Source organism: Notamacropus eugenii, chromosome X (assembly GCF_028372415.1).
Source record: "Notamacropus eugenii isolate mMacEug1 chromosome X, mMacEug1.pri_v2, whole genome shotgun sequence".
Taxonomy (NCBI): Eukaryota; Metazoa; Chordata; class Mammalia; order Diprotodontia; family Macropodidae; genus Notamacropus; species Notamacropus eugenii.
Genome location: NC_092879.1, coordinates 93,408,272 through 93,424,523, shown reverse-complemented (window position 1 = coordinate 93,424,523; position 16,252 = coordinate 93,408,272). Strand labels below are relative to the sequence as shown.

General features: G+C 41.4%; 1 protein-coding gene and 1 long non-coding RNA gene across 3 annotated transcripts in view; one reads left to right on the top strand and one right to left on the bottom strand.

Moving 5' to 3' along the window:
* The window catches only part of WDR44 (WD repeat domain 44), a 76,991-nt gene that overhangs the window by 38,809 nt on the left and 21,930 nt on the right, over positions 1–16,252 (top strand). For both annotated transcript variants that reach the window (XM_072626384.1, XM_072626383.1), the window contains 4 exons: positions 786–881; positions 1,988–2,124; positions 4,477–4,560; positions 14,313–14,419. In XM_072626384.1, coding sequence (XP_072482485.1) covers positions 786–881; positions 1,988–2,124; positions 4,477–4,560; positions 14,313–14,419 — 424 coding nt within the window. The remainder of the gene's footprint in view (positions 1–785; positions 882–1,987; positions 2,125–4,476; positions 4,561–14,312; positions 14,420–16,252) is intronic.
* On the bottom strand, positions 3,927–6,528 carry LOC140515588 (uncharacterized). Its single transcript, XR_011971094.1, has 3 exons — positions 6,193–6,528; positions 5,122–5,219; positions 3,927–4,614 (listed from the first exon to the last, which is right to left on the bottom strand). It is a non-coding gene; the product is annotated as an uncharacterized lncRNA (long non-coding RNA).

Below are 16,252 nucleotides of genomic sequence, written 5' to 3'. Positions count from 1 at the left end.
ATTTTCATCTGGTGTTACATTTGCCAAACATCTGATGGATATGAGATGAAAACCAAACTTTATTTTAATGAGCATTTCTCTAATTATTAATCACCGGGCATGTTTTGGCTTATGTTGTTGGTAGCTTGGCTTTCTCTTCTCTTGAGAACTACCTGTTCTTATCCTTAGACCTCTCATCTCTTGGACAGTGGTTCCTCATTATATTTTATATTTCACTTCATGCTTTCTTCATCTACCCCCACTCACCTGGTTGCCTTAGTGGCACTGTAGGGATGATGAACAGAAGAGTGAAAATACCTCACATTCCTGACCCAGTTCTGCCCAGATGGGGGTTATTTTTACAATGTATTTTAAAACATGAAAACCTGCCTATTAGCTAATGGGGCCATGCTTGGGGTATGCCAAATGTGAACGTGCAGAAAGCCCGACAGGTGGCAGAATACATGAGTGTTTGCCTGGTCCAGCTCCCCTTTTAGGCCTCCTCAGCAGCCGTCCTCTATCTCTCTGTTACCCTACCCCATAGAGAGTGCTAAAGCTCTGTTTGGGCAGGCCCAGAGAGAGCACATTTCCTTATTGTCAAGGTTAAAGAAACAGCCATTTGTGGACAATGGACAGTCTTCGGCATGCTAGGAATATTAAGTCACTAAAATGGATATTTTCCATTTTCCATTTTAATAGACTCCATCATCAGAAATATTGAAGTTTTTCACAGCTGTGTGTGGTAATGATTAATTGAAAGTTCTCTGACATTGTCTGGTTTGCTTTTTATAAACTTATAATTTCAGGAAAATGGAAAAGCATCTGATGGGCAGACAGTAGCAGGGGAGATGATGGGTCCTCAAAGACCGAGGTCCAATTCTGGAAGAGAACTTACTGATGAGGTAACAGTCGTAATGGCTTTTTTTTTAAATGGCTAAAAACATCATGATGCAAAACAAATGAAGAACATTGGAGTGGCCCCTTGAGATTATTTTAAAAGGGCATCTCTTGTAACTTTCCTTTGATTATTTAACATAAGGGGAAAATGTGACCTTGACCTAATAGCTGTATGTCCCTAGGCAAGTCACTTAACTTCTGTTTCCCTCAGTTTCCTCATCTGTAAATTGGGGATAATAAATTGCACCTCCTAGGGTGGTTGTGAGGAGATAATATTTGTAAAGCACTTAGCCCAGTGTCTGGCACATAGTAAGTTAAAAAAAAGATGGTAATGATACATTCTTTTAAAAAGACAGTATCACGTAATGATATTGATAATGTAGATAAAATGTTGATAAAGCACGAACCATAGTTTATAAGAAGGTCAGCTTAGTTCTAAAGGTAAGTATCCAGTTCTGTAGGCATATATTTTTGTCCATACCAGACAGCATGCAGTGTGTATACACTTGGTTTTTGAGTGCTTTTATCCAAAATAGAAAGGAATGAAGTGATCTGAGAAACTGGAGAAGAGTAATCCAGACCAGAATAGGGAGTGGAGCCATGGTGGGTGTAGTCTACAACAGAGAGGCAGAGAAATGGAGAAGAGGGAAGAGGATAGGGTGACAATGGAGGAGCAGAGGAGCTGTAATCCAGAAACTACATCATTGCAGAAAGAGGGAAGACGTTAAGATTTTTGCTATGAATAGGCTATAGGAAGAAAGCTATCTGTCTTTGATTCTCTCCATAGACTGGTTGGCTCATTCTTTTTAATACTGTTATTATGAGGTAATATTTCTGTGGCATTGTCTATTACAGGATATTATGTCATTGGTTCCATCCTTAGTAGCTTTGTAATTATGCTGGGAGTATCAGTTAGCGTTCATCACTTCCACTCCCTAAGTTAGTCCCTACCTTGAGTGTTTTTCAAGCAATCTATCCAATGTTTCTTCTGTTTTAAGTGTACAACATTGCATATCTCTGCATGTCCTTTGTAAAAGAATCTTCCTGAAAGATTCAAGCAGAAATATGGAAATATTGGTGGTCTGGTACTAAATGTTCTTCTTCACTTTAGGAAATTTTGGCCAGTGTAATGATTAAGAACCTTGATACAGGAGAAGAAATACCTTTGAGCCTTGCAGAAGAGAAATTGCCTACAGGGATTAATCCACTCACTCTCCACATTATGAGAAGGACTAAGGAATATGTAAGGTATGGCTTACCGCAGTTCTTTGTCATAGTATGTGAAAGATTTCTTTTCTGCAATACTTTTAATCTTTTTATTTTTTATTCTGAACTGAACCGACAAACACAAGCATTCCAGTTTGTAAAGAAGAATCAAAAAGGATCATGTATAAAACTGTGACTTTCCATTAGAGAATTTACTTTTTAGAAAGCATTTGTTAAATGTAACAGGGTAGTAACAAAATGGCAGCATTTATTCCAAAGAAATTTTCAGGATAACTTACAAGACTGTCACCTTGAATTTCCAAAGAGAATGGTTTTAAAAATAAGTATTATCAAGTGGGAAGCTGTCTGCAAAGTTCGACTCAGACTGAAGAATTTGTTTAAACAAAGAGAATTCAGTACAGTCAAGTTGACCCCACACATCTTTATTAAACATTAAGCACTAATGGGCAAGGTGCAGGTCAAGAAAAGAGATGGATGCCTGTGTGTGGATGGTTGCATTTTCGTGTACTTTATTCTGTTGATTTTTTTAAAATACATTTTTATTTCTGTCTCTTGTTTTTGTACCACCTAAAATCCCCCCTGTATCCTTCCTCTTGCCCACCTCCACACTCAGAGAGCCATCCCTTTTTTTAAAGAAAAATCTATGTTTATTTATTTCATTAAATATTTCTCAATGACGTAAAAAAATTTTAACATTGATTTTTTAAAACTCTGAGTTCCAGATTCTCTCCCCACCCGTTGAGAAGGCGAGCTCTAATGATCTAATAATGACGTAAAGTCATGCAAAACATATTTCCATATCAGCAGTGTTGCAGAGGAAAACACACACACACACACACACACACACACACACACACACACACACACACACACACGAAAAATAGTGTGTTTCAGTTTGTATTTAGACTCCACCAGTTCTTTCTCTGGAGGTGGAGAGCATTTTTCATCATGAGTCCTTTGGAATTGTATTGCTGAGAAGAGCTAAGTTATTCACAGTTGAGCGCCATACAGTATGACTGTTACTGTGTACGTTGTTCTGGTGGTGCTCGCTGCGCTCTACATCAGTTCATTTCAGTCCTTCCAGGTTTTTCTGAAAGTGTCCTGCTCGTCATTTTGCAGCAGTATTCCGTCACAATCGTATGCCACCACTTGTTCAGCCATTCCCCAATTGATGGGTGTGCCCTAAGCCTTTCCTTATAATAAATAATTTTTTTAAAAGAGAAAAGTTTTTAGTGAAACCAATAAATACATAGAAAAACATTTGACAACGCATTTGTATATGCTTTCAGTTTCCTTAGTTTTAAATTTTATACTGTGTAGTTTATACGTCTGGAATTAAAATGTAGTTCATCTATTTGTTCTGTCAGAATCTTTTTTTTTAATCAAAATGTATAAAATATCTTGATTTGAATTGGAAGCATTTTACAGTAAACATTCATTTGAATAGAGCTGCAATTATTTTAAAGTATAAACATATGTATGTGTGTATTTCCTTGTTAAGAGGTGACCTTTTAGGAGAGTGTCCTATACTTGAATCAGTGCATGACATTCATAGTTCTTAGGATTTCAGATGGAAAGGGACCTAAGAGTCATCTTTGGTTTAGGTCTAATTTCTAAAACTGAAAAGTATTTAGAGGTACTGAGATACCTAATGAAATGTCATTGATCTGTTAGTCTAGAGAGAGGACCACAGTTCCAGTGCATTCCTCTTGGAAATTTTACTTTAGGATCCATTGATCTTTGTTAATTTGTTTTCTCTTTAGGTCAGAGAAATTGTGTTAGGGGAGCTAGTTGATTTGGGAAAAAATATGGCTAAGGAACAATTTACATAAATGTATGAACTTTTACATTAGGAACAATTCATGATTACAAGAATGGGGGCAGGGAGAATCCATATATCATCAGACAAATGTCTGCTCAAAGCAGTTGGTCTGGTCATGTGGTGAAGAGGATATTCACTAGATGGCCCATGTGCTAGGAGGTATCTCGTCCTCCTCTGCCACTCACTAGCTTTGGGACCAGGGCAAGGCACGGCTTCACTCAGTCTGATTTGTTCTCATTTGTAAAATGAGGAGGAGGCTGTTAGCTCCCATCTGACAAGGCTGTTGCGAAGCTCAGATGAGATTGAGTAGATGAAGCACTTTACAAAGCTTAAGATGCTCTAGGAAGTTCACCTATAATTATTATTACTCTGTACCCTGGATCAGACAACAGGCCTCCACCCTTTGTGCCTCCTGGCCCTTAATAACTGGAAAACACCCATGACAGTTGGCTGCTGAGGACTCATTCTGGAGGAGGGTTAAAGGGCAAATGAAAAAGATGGTGGTTACACATTTTTAAAAGTGGCGTCATTTGTTTCTCCTTTCTCTGCAGTAACGATGCCGCACAGTCAGATGACGAAGAGAAGATTCAGTCCCAGCAAACAGACACTGACGGTGGAAAGCTGAAGCAGAAGACGTGAGTTTGGTCATCCGTGCTCTGTGGCATCTGCATTTTCTCCAGTTTTCTTTCCTTGAAAGCAATGAATAATAATACTGATATAATAATAGCAGTTATAGCACTAAGATTTATATAACACTGTGTGCTAGGCACTGTGCTAAGCACCTCACAAATATTATCTCATTTGGTTTTCATGACATTTTTGGGAGGTGGGTACTGTTGTTATCCCTGATTTACAGATGAGGAGACTGAGGCCAACATAGATTAAGTGACTTGCCCAGGGTCACATAGCTGTTAGTGTTTGAGGTCATATTTGAATTCAGTCTTCTGGACTCCAGGCAGCGCCACCTAGCTGCCAGTAGCACCAGGCATGTTTTAGGAAACAGCAGTCATCCTTAAAAGTCAATCATATATTCCTTTCATCCCTCAATATAGCCATTTCTTACTTTACTTAAATTCATATGATACAAATTTGATTTTAATACATAAAGAATTAAAAAAAATTATGACAATTCCTCACTCAAAGTATAAACAGTGGTGGGAAGCTGAGAAGTCTGCAGACAGTGAGTGATGCTATACCTGTCCCTGTGTGCAGTAGTGATCCTTATATTTTCACCATGGCTGGCGGCAGGTGTGCTCTCGAGGGGAAAAGTGAACCATCTTGTTGATACAGGCCACTAGACTTGGAAATAAAAATGAGAAATATGAAGAAGGACAAAAACTCTCATTAGTAGCATGTGAACTCAGCCTTACAGTATTGACTGAACACCATAGTACAGGATGCTGCCTGGATAAAGGAGCACCCAGAAGGCAATACTGGCTTGAAGGCCACTTATCTGTCAAAACAAAGAGAAGGTGCCATGCTCGTGAGGAAGAAATGACTGACTATGTGGATAGAAGGCCAGGCCCACCAGAAGATTCCTTTAAGCTTGATGACTGTTCGAGCCAAGGCTTGAAGACCCTTTGAAGATTTAAAGGTAAAAGACCCTGAAGGAACATAGGTGTTTACATAAAGCAGTAATTGTTTTGCACAGTTGTGCAAGATTTTATAACATGCAAGCGTCAGGAGAGGCTGCTAGTGGAGCTATTGATGCAGCAAAGAAGTTCCCAGAGTTCCTGCAAAAAATAATAGATGAAGGTCCCTACTTGCCAGAGAAAATCTTTAATGCAGATGAAACTGGCCTATTTTACCAAAGAATGCCATCTTGAACCTACATCTAGGTAGGGGAGAAAAACTATGCAGGGGCATAAAGCTTCTAAAAATAAAGTTACTCTTCTGCTTGGAGGGAATATATTGGACTTGCACATTGCAACCTATTCTTGTGACCAAGCAGAAAGTCCCAGAGCATTGAAAGGAATCTGCCAAGCAACACTACCTGGCCATTATTACTTCACCATGCTTAAGGCATGGGTGACCCTTTTCGTCTTTGACCAATGGTTTATGCACTGCTTCATTCCTGAAGTGGATAAGTTTTATAATGAAAATAGCATTTCTTTCAAGGTTCTGCTTATTTTCGATAATGCCCCCCAGGTCACCTTCCCTGTCTGGAACATTTTAATGAGAATGTAAAAGTGTACTACCTTCCTCATAATACTACTTCACTATTAAATAATAAAATAGTAAAATGATAGAACAGTAGGTTCACTTACCTTAGCAGTCCACACAGATGATAGGGTTGACACAAACATTGCCTGAGCTAGCTCAGTGTGTGAGAGGCTTCAAAGGAAAGTGTGGGAGAGAAGTATTAGACTGCCTATCAGACTGAAGGTCTGCAGAGCCGTTGTGGTGACCAGTCTACCAGGGCCATGCCAGGAAACTGAATCACTTCCATTTGAATTGTCCTAAGAAGATTCTGAAGATCACCTGGCAGGATAAGGTACTGGACATTGAGGTCCTCTCTCAAGCTGAACTGCCAGGCATTCAAACTCTACTGCAGAGAGGGCAACTCCAATGTGTTGACCATGCTGTTCAAATGCCAAATGTATGTTTGCCTAAAAGACTATTTTATGGAGAACTCACAAGACAGGTGCCCACATGGACGTCAGAAGTGACACAAGCACAGCCCCAAGGCCTCTCCAAAGAACCTTGGAATCATTTGAGATAAGGGAAACATTGCACAAGGCCTCCCAGCATGGCATGCCCACATCAAAGAAGGCACTGTACTCTATGAGGGAAGCAGAATCGCAGTAGCACAAAGGGAAGGTGAGATGCACAAATCTAGAGATATTGCCATCCCCAATATTCAAGACTGTTCAGTTGAACACATTGCACCTTGACCCCAACATTGTGATGTCCTTGGTCCTCTTTGAGCAGGAAGGAACAACAGCAACAACCTATGGATCAGGGAGTGACTTCACATGAAGAGATCTTACCGTGCAGTCTGGAATATTGCCCAGGCCTGGGAAGACATAACAGAATCATGGATGAAGAGAGTTTGGAAAATAGTGCGCAGGTACTTTCTTCCCGATTTTGGTAGATTTGACAAAGATGAAACGTTCAAAGAAGGGAGTGACATGATTATCGAATTAGTGCAAGAATTGGAGCTCAGAAATGGCTAAGATTGAGATGGAGGATCTGATGGAATGTCTTGGAAAATCATTGGCAAATGAGGATCTGAAAGAGCTGCTGGCGGCCAAGATTGCAGAAGGAAGAAAAGTTTCAGAATCCTAGGTTGAACCCAAAGGTTCACAAGGAAACAGTTGGCAAGTGCGTTTCATTATCTGAGTGAGTTTTTGTCTTATGTTGAAGAGATAGATCCAAATGCTTTTTTTTGGATTTTTTTTTTCAAATTCAAAGACTAGTTGAAGATGATCCTGCTTGCCGTCATCATATGTAGAAGAAGAAAAAAAGAGCCACTGTCGAAACCTCTCTGAATAGCTGCATAGCAGCCAGCCCCCAGTGATAGAGGCTGGGGGTGGGGGCAGCAGACTGCACACCTGTGTTAACTTTACTGTGCACTACTATGCATACTTTATCATTAACTTTACCTTTCATTTCATAATTCTGTTTATTATCATGGTACAGTACTTAATGTGTACATTTTATGACTTTCATAAAAGTATTAGTTTGTGTACGCCTTTGTTATATAGGCAAAACGAAGTGGGTGCATAGGGCCAGATTCACCTTAAATCAAAATCATCTTACACACAGTTCTGGTGGAATGGTCCATTGGAATGGTCCACCTATGTAAAGCGAGGATTGTCTGTAAGTAGTTCATCAAGGCCTAGCCTCCATTTTATTTTAAGTATACAGCATTGCATGTCTCTGGCTGTCCTTTTTCAAAGAACATTTCTGAAAGATTAAAGAAAAGGTGATAGAAATTATTGGTGGTCTGGTACTGAGTAGTTTTCTTGACTTTAGGAAATTTTGGCCAGGATAAGGATTAAGAATTTTGTTCTGGGAGAAGAGGGGTTTATGAATGCCTTTTTTAAGCTTTTCATTTTGGCCTGGGGGTGATGAGTGCCAGAAGTGTATCACTGTGTAGAGTTGTGTCCTTGAGTGGGTCTGTGATCCCCCTGTAGGCACTCCCTGCAGTGGTACAGCTCATAAGCCATCCACATGCCTCCTCTTCTCTTCTAATTCATGCCTGGGGGGCCCAAGGCAGAAATTAAGCAGTCCTTCCCTTGGTCTGTATTGAAGCCAGATTCCTTTCATGTGTAGAATATGCCTGAGCTTTTTCCAAACATGAAAGAACTAGTGGACTTCAGTCATTAAGCTTCCAATGTACTGAAAGCTTCCTTAGCAGTTGATTTGTAACCAAGAGAAAGCTTGTGCTGAGCCCATCTGGTCCGTTGTATAACTGCTGTGAAGGCAAGACGCCATCTTCCATCGCAGCAGAACCGAGAGGTAAATGCTTCTAGATTTCAGGGACATGAGAGCTTATTCAATTCAGTTCAACCACCCTTTATTAAATGCCTGTCCTCTGCAAGATTCTGGGCCTACAAAGACACAAAAAAGTTCCTGCCCTCAAGTAGCTTTTGATTCTATGGGGTATGAGGGGAGAGTATTAATATTATTTACACTGGTAAGCGTCGTATAAGAAAATGGGAGGGAAGGGGAGTGTGCTGACAGGCAGAAGGCTTGATTGAGGAGATTTCATGGACGATGGCACTTGCCCCAAGCCTTGAAGGAAGATGGATTCTGAGAAGCTGAGATGAGAAGGGCAAATGCATTCCTAAAGTGGGGGACAACTTAGGAAAATTTATGGAGACAAGAGATGGGCTAGTTCATTTGAGGAACAGGTGGGAGGACAGTTTGTGAACATTGAGTTCCCAAAGGGGAATAGTGCCAAATGGAGCCAGAATGGTAAGACAGACATGATTGGACAGGAATTGGGGTGTGTGAGATAGAGAGCCATATAAGCACAGAGTGTGCCCTTTGGCAATTTGGTACCCTGAATGTGTATTGGACCCAATTAACCCAGAAGTATGACTTCATCTATTCGTTTGGGAGTTTCCAGGGAGAAGGAAGGTAGAAGGAATGAATTGGAGTTAAGAAATAATGAAGGGGATGGTTGCAGAGAAACCTGGGAAGATTTCAATGAACTGATGCAAATTGAAGTGAGCTAGAAAGATCATTTATTCAAAGATACCAGTATAGTAATGACAAAGAACTTTGAAAGAATTAGAAACTCTAATCTGTGTAGTGAGCAACCTGGATTCCAGAGGACTAATGAGGAAATACTCTGCCTGCCTCCTGCCAAATCAGTGAATGACTCAGAGTGCAGAATGAAACAGGCCTCCTTGATTTTGTTTTGGGTTGGTTTTTGTTTTGGTTTTTTTTTTACATGACCAATGCAGAAATGTGTTTTGCTTTACTGTCCACGTTTGTAACAAAGGTTTTGTTCTCAGTGTGGGGAGGGGAGGTTGTGGAGGAGAGAAGATGGAATTTTGCCAATAAAAAAAATAATTATAAAAAGAACGGACAGTCCAAGCATGTTACTATATTAGAGGAGGAAAGGAGTGTGTCTATGCCAAGAATATAAGGCCCGAGTAATGGTGATAGATAGGAAGAACAGGACATGATAGAGGGGCTGGAAGTAGCAGGGCTAGTGAAAAAGCCTTTGAAGAGGAATGAGGAAGGAGTGGAAGGTCAGGAGATAGTCATCAGAGGAGACTTTCAGAGCTGAAGCTCATTGAGGTGTCGTAGTTGGAGGGGACAAGGAGATTTCGTGTGGCCATCTCTGTATATGGTGGATCAGTCACAGTGAAGCTGTAGGCTATGGGGCTTGAGGAGGCCCACAGTGCATGAAGAAGGTCAAAACCCCAAGTCTAGGCTGAAGGCAAAGACTGTGAGCCCAGCTCCTGGCCCAGTGTGTAGGGCCACTTGCAAAGTGGGAACAACCAGAGGTCTGGTATCTCAGAGAGAGATACAGGTTTCCTCGACTGCAAGAGAATTGAAAGTGTGAAGAGAAGAGGCACAAGATGGAAGGAATTTTGTTAATGATTGAGCCACTGTTTGAAAGGGCAGAGGAGGAAATGTAGTAGAGTACAGTGTGATTGAATGAAATGGGCATGAGATGGTGAGGAAAGGTAGCAGGGGCAGCATCTTTGGTCCCTTAAGGTGACGACTCAGAGTCCAAGTTTGATAGCAAAGCTCTGAGCTCCCATGCCACCTCCTATAGGGAGCCTTCCCTTGTTACCACCCACCATCACACTCTCTTTCTCATATAATAATGTATGTGCTTCTCAGTTTGTACGTTATATCACCAATGCCCCTCACTTCCAACAGTAGAATCGTCTTTGTATCCCCAGTGCCCATCCCAGTGCCTTGTGCCCCATAGTAAGTATTTAACAAATACTTGTTAGGTTAGATTGGACCTCTATCTTAGAGTTCTGTGGGGATGGAGATGATGTCAGTGCAATGTTCATTGTCAAACCCTTGACAGGCAGAGGAATCGGGTGGAGTTGTGGTAGCCCAGAAATAGGGGGCCCCCAAGATGGAAATGAGCTACAAGTGATATCAGTTCCAGTAATTACATTCCAGTCCATGGTGGACAGAGATGATGCATACACAGAAGATATTCCTCACCTGGCACATACACTTGACTCCATGTCAATCCTGGTGCTCTGACTATTTGGTGCCACTCCTTTGGTGTTTGGTCTAGCACTTAAAGCCCCAGTAATGGGAAACAAGGCCTTTGTCTGTGGTCCCAGGAGTTCTAGCTGCAAGCGTGGTGTCTGAGCCCTTGTTGGGGCAGCCAGAGTTCCTCGTCTTAGCTCATCTTCACTTCTTATTTTAGGATTTACACCTTCCTTCCAGAGGCCATTGGCTTCCATGTCAGCTGCTTATCTTGTAACTACAGTCTGCCGTGTTTGTCCCTTAGGGAAGTCTACATTGGTTGGCCAAAGATGCTTCATATTCCCCAGAATCTGGTTGACATTGTCATTGACGCCAATTTCCACTGCCCTCTCAGTCTGTTTCTCTCTGACACAGGGGTTCAGAACTCACATAGGTACTAGAAGTAGTTCTGGTGATCCAGTTTCTCTGGCTCATGAGCAAGCATCCCACTAGACCCTCCCAGATATAACAAAAGAGTTAAACACTAATTCCAAGTTACCCTCATGGCCAAGACAGGCATACCTACATACTGGTACTTAGATCCTTTTGGCAAACCAATTCTTTCTGATGGCTCTGAATTATCTGTCCTGATATTGAAAAATCCCCAGTCTCTGTATCCAACTTTGACTCCAGGCACAGTTATCCATCTGCTTGCTAGTATCCATTTGTATATCACGGCATAAAATCAGCCTCATCGTACCCTAAAAAAGTGTTGCCACCCTGCCTTCCCCACCCCAAGCATCTCTCTGCTTTTTTGTGTACAATTATTTCCAAATTTAAAATCTTGGAGTTTACCTAGTTTTTTTCCTGTTAGCCATCACCTATAACCAACCAATCACCAAGTCCTGTCAGTCCTTCCTTTGATCTCTTGTACCCAATCCCTTCTTATTCACACTTTGAACCATCATTTTCTAAGCCTTCCCGGGGAGTGGGGTTGGAGGTGGAGGATGGGAGAGGGCCCAGGGACATGATGCTCTCTGCAGCCCTTTTCCCCATTGATTTTTCATGAGGGAATGACCTTTGTAACCTATCTAGTGATTGCTCTTTCTTCTTCCAAAGTGGAACTGACCACATCTCCCTCTCAGTTTTAGAGGTGCCCTTAAGAGGATGGGTTTTCTCTTCTGTAAAGACATTGACTCAAGCCCCCATTCCAGTGTATTCCCCCCTGCTGTTAGTTGCCATTGATCAATATCCCAGTTTTATTTGATCAGTTAATATTACTTTACTTCTACAGAGGAATATTTACTTAGGAGAGATAAGTACAAAAGTATGAGTATTTCCGCTCCCAACACCAGGGCATATTTTACCCCCATACTACCTCCATCCTTAAGGGTAGAGGAGTCAGACTTAGCTCAATTTCTATGTGACATTAGTCTCACCAAGTTCATAATCCTGTGTAGAGAGTCTGTATTGGACTCTGCCTTCCCCGCTCTCTGTTCTTCCATAAGAAGAGTGAACCCTTTGAAAATAGAAATGGCCCCAGGCTCCTGACAATCAGAGCCCTTTAGGAACCATTGATCTTCTAGGAGATAGCTTTGGTCCTCACGTGGAGGAGTGTAGTTACCTGGCCCCTTCTTGGAAGGTGGTATGGTAAAATGTGATATGGAGAACTACCAAACTACCAGAACCTCCCTACTCTTTCTGGGGCAGGCAAGCCAACCTAGAGGAAGCAGCCAAGCTCCCTGAGGGAGAGATAGGAGGCAATGTATCCCAGACAAGTCCAACCACCACCACCTGGACCACCATCTCTCTTCAAATTCCAAAGGGGACAGCCCAGAAGCCATGGGAGTAGCACTTCTTCTAGCCCAGTGCCCTTGGCCATCATCTTGAGAAATGAACTTTGGGGTCATGCAGCCCAGCAACTGTTCCCGTACCATGGACAGATACAGCTACCAAAGATCCAGAAAAGTTCTCAGTTCTCGGCACTGTCACATGGTTACCAATGGAAATGCCATTAAAGAAGTGACGTTAAAATCTGAGGACCATGGGACCTTCTGGTCTGACTTGCAAGCTGCCTTGTCTCCCCCTACATCTTCCCCTGCTTGCTAGATATATCCATTTGAATGGAAGCTCCTTTAGAGCAGGGACCGCCTGACTTTTCTGTTGGTATCCCCAAAGTTTAGCATAGTGCTTTGCACATAGGAAGTGCTTTATAAATGCTTTTATTCGTGTATTCTTTCATCCAAATGCTGCCTAGCTGCTGGATGAGACTACATCTCACTACTGCTGGGCCAGGACAGAGAAGATAATTCCTTGAGAGGCATCAGTGCCGGACTGGCTGCCTACAAAACTCAGGATAGCCCCCATTCTCAGACCTCCTAGTGGTTTGCTCACATGACCTCTCAAAGTTCACAGTGTTGTTTCCTTCACCTAGAAAGAAGCATGAAAAATAAACTCACAGTGGCAGTGAGCAGAGAGGCCCATATTCCCAGGTTGCACAACAGCGTTGGTTTGGAAGAGCCCAAGGCCTTTCCCCATGTAGCATTGTTTCTTCTCTCAGGCATTCAGTTGAGCAGGATGAAATTGAGCCAAAAAGGCAGATTTTGGTGGACTCATGCCTTCTGAATGCAACCCACTTCTTAGTACTCACCAATCAGCAGTCTGCCTATTCACATGGTTAACGGACTGGGCTCAGGCACAGAATAGCTAAAAGTGCTCCTTGGTCCACATGGGGATTATTATGTAAGCTGAGCACTTGGTGCTGGGTGTATTTACTAGTCCTCCATCACATCTAAATGAATTTTAAAAAAAAATAGTGAGCTAAGATTGTTTTTAAAATAATCCTACCTAGAGTTGACTTGAAAACATTTTATAATTTTATATAATTATCTATTTAATTTATATAATTATAACTTTATAAAATTGGTACCAATGGTGTATGTGTGTGCAAGTGTGCAAGAAGGCAGTTAAAAGACTATATTTGTCATCATTTCAATAGATATTGCTGATGCTGTCAAATCCTGCAGATTTCTCAGACAGCATGTCTGGTACAAGTAATTGTATCTGAGTAAATGGTGGTGCCTTGAAATCAAGTTCTATAGGCCAGCCATTTGGGTTTTTCATAGATTTGGATAACAGTGTGAGCTAAAGCATAAAAGACTAAGGGTTTTTGTATAACAAATCAAACCTTTTATCTTTTTATTAGCCTGATAGACAATAAGGCATGAGATTTTCGACAAGTAATTCAGCCAATATTTTCTGAGCATCTACTATGTGCCCTCATGGAGCTTTGACAGTCCAAGGAGAACTTTGAACACATTTGCAGCAGTATGAAATAAGAGTGTGAAAAATGTTAAACAGGGAGATGATGGAGAGCAGGGAAAACAAATGGACTTGCAGTGAGCAAAGTGAGCTAACTCGACCCAGCTCAGTATTGAACTATAGGGACCCAAATGGGAAAAGAGATGTTCCCCAGTTTGTGTGGAGGAAAAGCCATCCCCTCCTTTTCCATGTCACAGTATAACAGTGTCAGACTTCCATAGATTAGATTTTCCACCAATGGATAGATATGTTCTAGGCTGACCTTATAATCTAGGATGAATGCATCCAGTCCCTAAAGCATGGGCCACTCAGCCTTGGGCATTACTCATTTATGTTAAATTATACCTCAGCATTTTAACAGGTTAGAGGGCCTGGGTGGAGGGACAGTGTGAGCTACTGTCCATTAGGGACCTAATGAATGAGTAAGGCATCATTTTTGCTTTTTTAGGACTCAGCTCAAAAAGTTCTTAGGAAAATCAGTGAAAAGAGCCAAACACCTTGCTGAAGAATATGGCGAGCGTGCTGTAAATAAAGTGAAAAGCGTTCGAGACGAAGGTGAGAGAAAAAATGTTTTAGACATTGGGCTGAGGATCTCACTTCCTACAAATTTGCCATATTAGCACGTCATTTTATTTCTTCCCCCAGGACTTGTGTTTGAGAGAAAGAATCCAGCTTTTTTTGGTCACTCTTAAGAATTCCATTACTTAAAGAAATTACATCACGTAGTTCCCATCCCCAAAACACTTAATGAGGGGGAAGTTAGACACCTTTGTAGCTATATACATTTTATCTCCTTCGTGTATAAACTACTTGATGGCTGAAGACATTATGTCTGAGCATCAAATATGGTTCATATCTTGAGGCAACCTAGAATCATTAGTAAGTGTTTAATGGTCTCTACTTGGAAAAAAAATCATTTGACTTTGCCTGTTTAATGAATATTTTGTCTTAAAATATCCAAAGTAGCCATGACATCGTCAAAAGAACCTGCATTTGGAGTTGGAAAATGGGGGTTCTGTGTGTAAAGGTGAGATGGCGATAATATGCCTTGCTACTTTGTTGGGGCGCTTGTGAGCTCCCCATGGACAGCAGCCCTGCTCTGTCTGAAGTCTTAGCGATTGCCTTGGGGCCCAGAACAAGGACCTGATTGGATCAAGAAGAGGCAGAAGCCAGTTTGAGCCTTGGCCTTCCTCTGCCCTGTGCTGTGCCACCTCTGTAATGGCAGCTATAAATTGGTATTTCCATCAGGATTTTGGGCCAGACTTAAAATTTTATTAGTGTAGGAATCTGTGGATGAGGAAACTCCCTTAATCAATGCATCTTGTCAGCTTGGAGAGTTGCCTAGGGTACTGAGAGTGGAAAGGGAGTAAGGGATTCGCCCAAGGTCACACAATATATATCCAAGGCAGGACCTGAACCTAGGTCAAGGCCAACTTTTTAATATTCCCATTAAGAAATAGAATTATGAGATCTGCACAAATTCTAGGCACTGTGCATTTTTAAAGTAATAGAAATGATTTTTGCTTTAGTGTCTTTCTGTGAAGTTTAAAGTTCAAATTTATTGTTATTAATAATAGTAATAGCTAGCATTTCTTTGGGTTGTCCCAAAAGTCTTAGTGCAGTTTGAAGTTTTAATAACTTCAGACCTCTGAATCCTGCAAACTTACCAAAAACATCATTGGAAAGTTTAATTATTTGAATGTTGTTTGTGCTTATTTAGTTTTACAAATTGTGACTAATGAATGTTTTATTTTAATTTTAGCAAGCTGGGGCAACCTGTCATTGTGCCTTACATGGATGACAGTTTTGGAGTGACCCTTTGAGGTCACCTCAGTCACCTGGTCGGTCTCCATCTCCATCCCACTTTTTCTTGTGGGGTCACATGAAAACTGTCCCCTAGGCCTTAACGCCTCATTCTTTGGATGACTTTAAGGTGAAGTTTGTAAGCACTGACCTTCTAGGCCTGGAGCAGCAGCAGCTAATGAAAAATTTTACAAAGTATTGTACAAAGTGGTAGTGAAGTTGGATTCTAATAAGAAACTAAGCAGTATTTTAAACATTTTATTTAACTTTTCCAATGTTGCCTTTCGTGACTTTGGGGCCCTTGCTCTTCTGAAGCTATTAAAGCTTAAAGCTGCTCTAAGACTTTGGGGACGTCCTGTTAGGACTTGAGGATTGGCAAAGGACTTTTTACAAATATTATCTCATTTGATCCTCAGAAAAAACCCGGGAGGTAAGTGTTATTGTTTACCCCTCTTTTACAAATGGTAGAAAACTGAAACACAGAGGGCAAATGGCAGACTTCACACTGTTCAGAAGTACCCAAGGTCAGACTTGAGCTCGTCTTCTTGACTCCAAGCCCAGCACTCTGTGCCCTGTGGTGCCGCC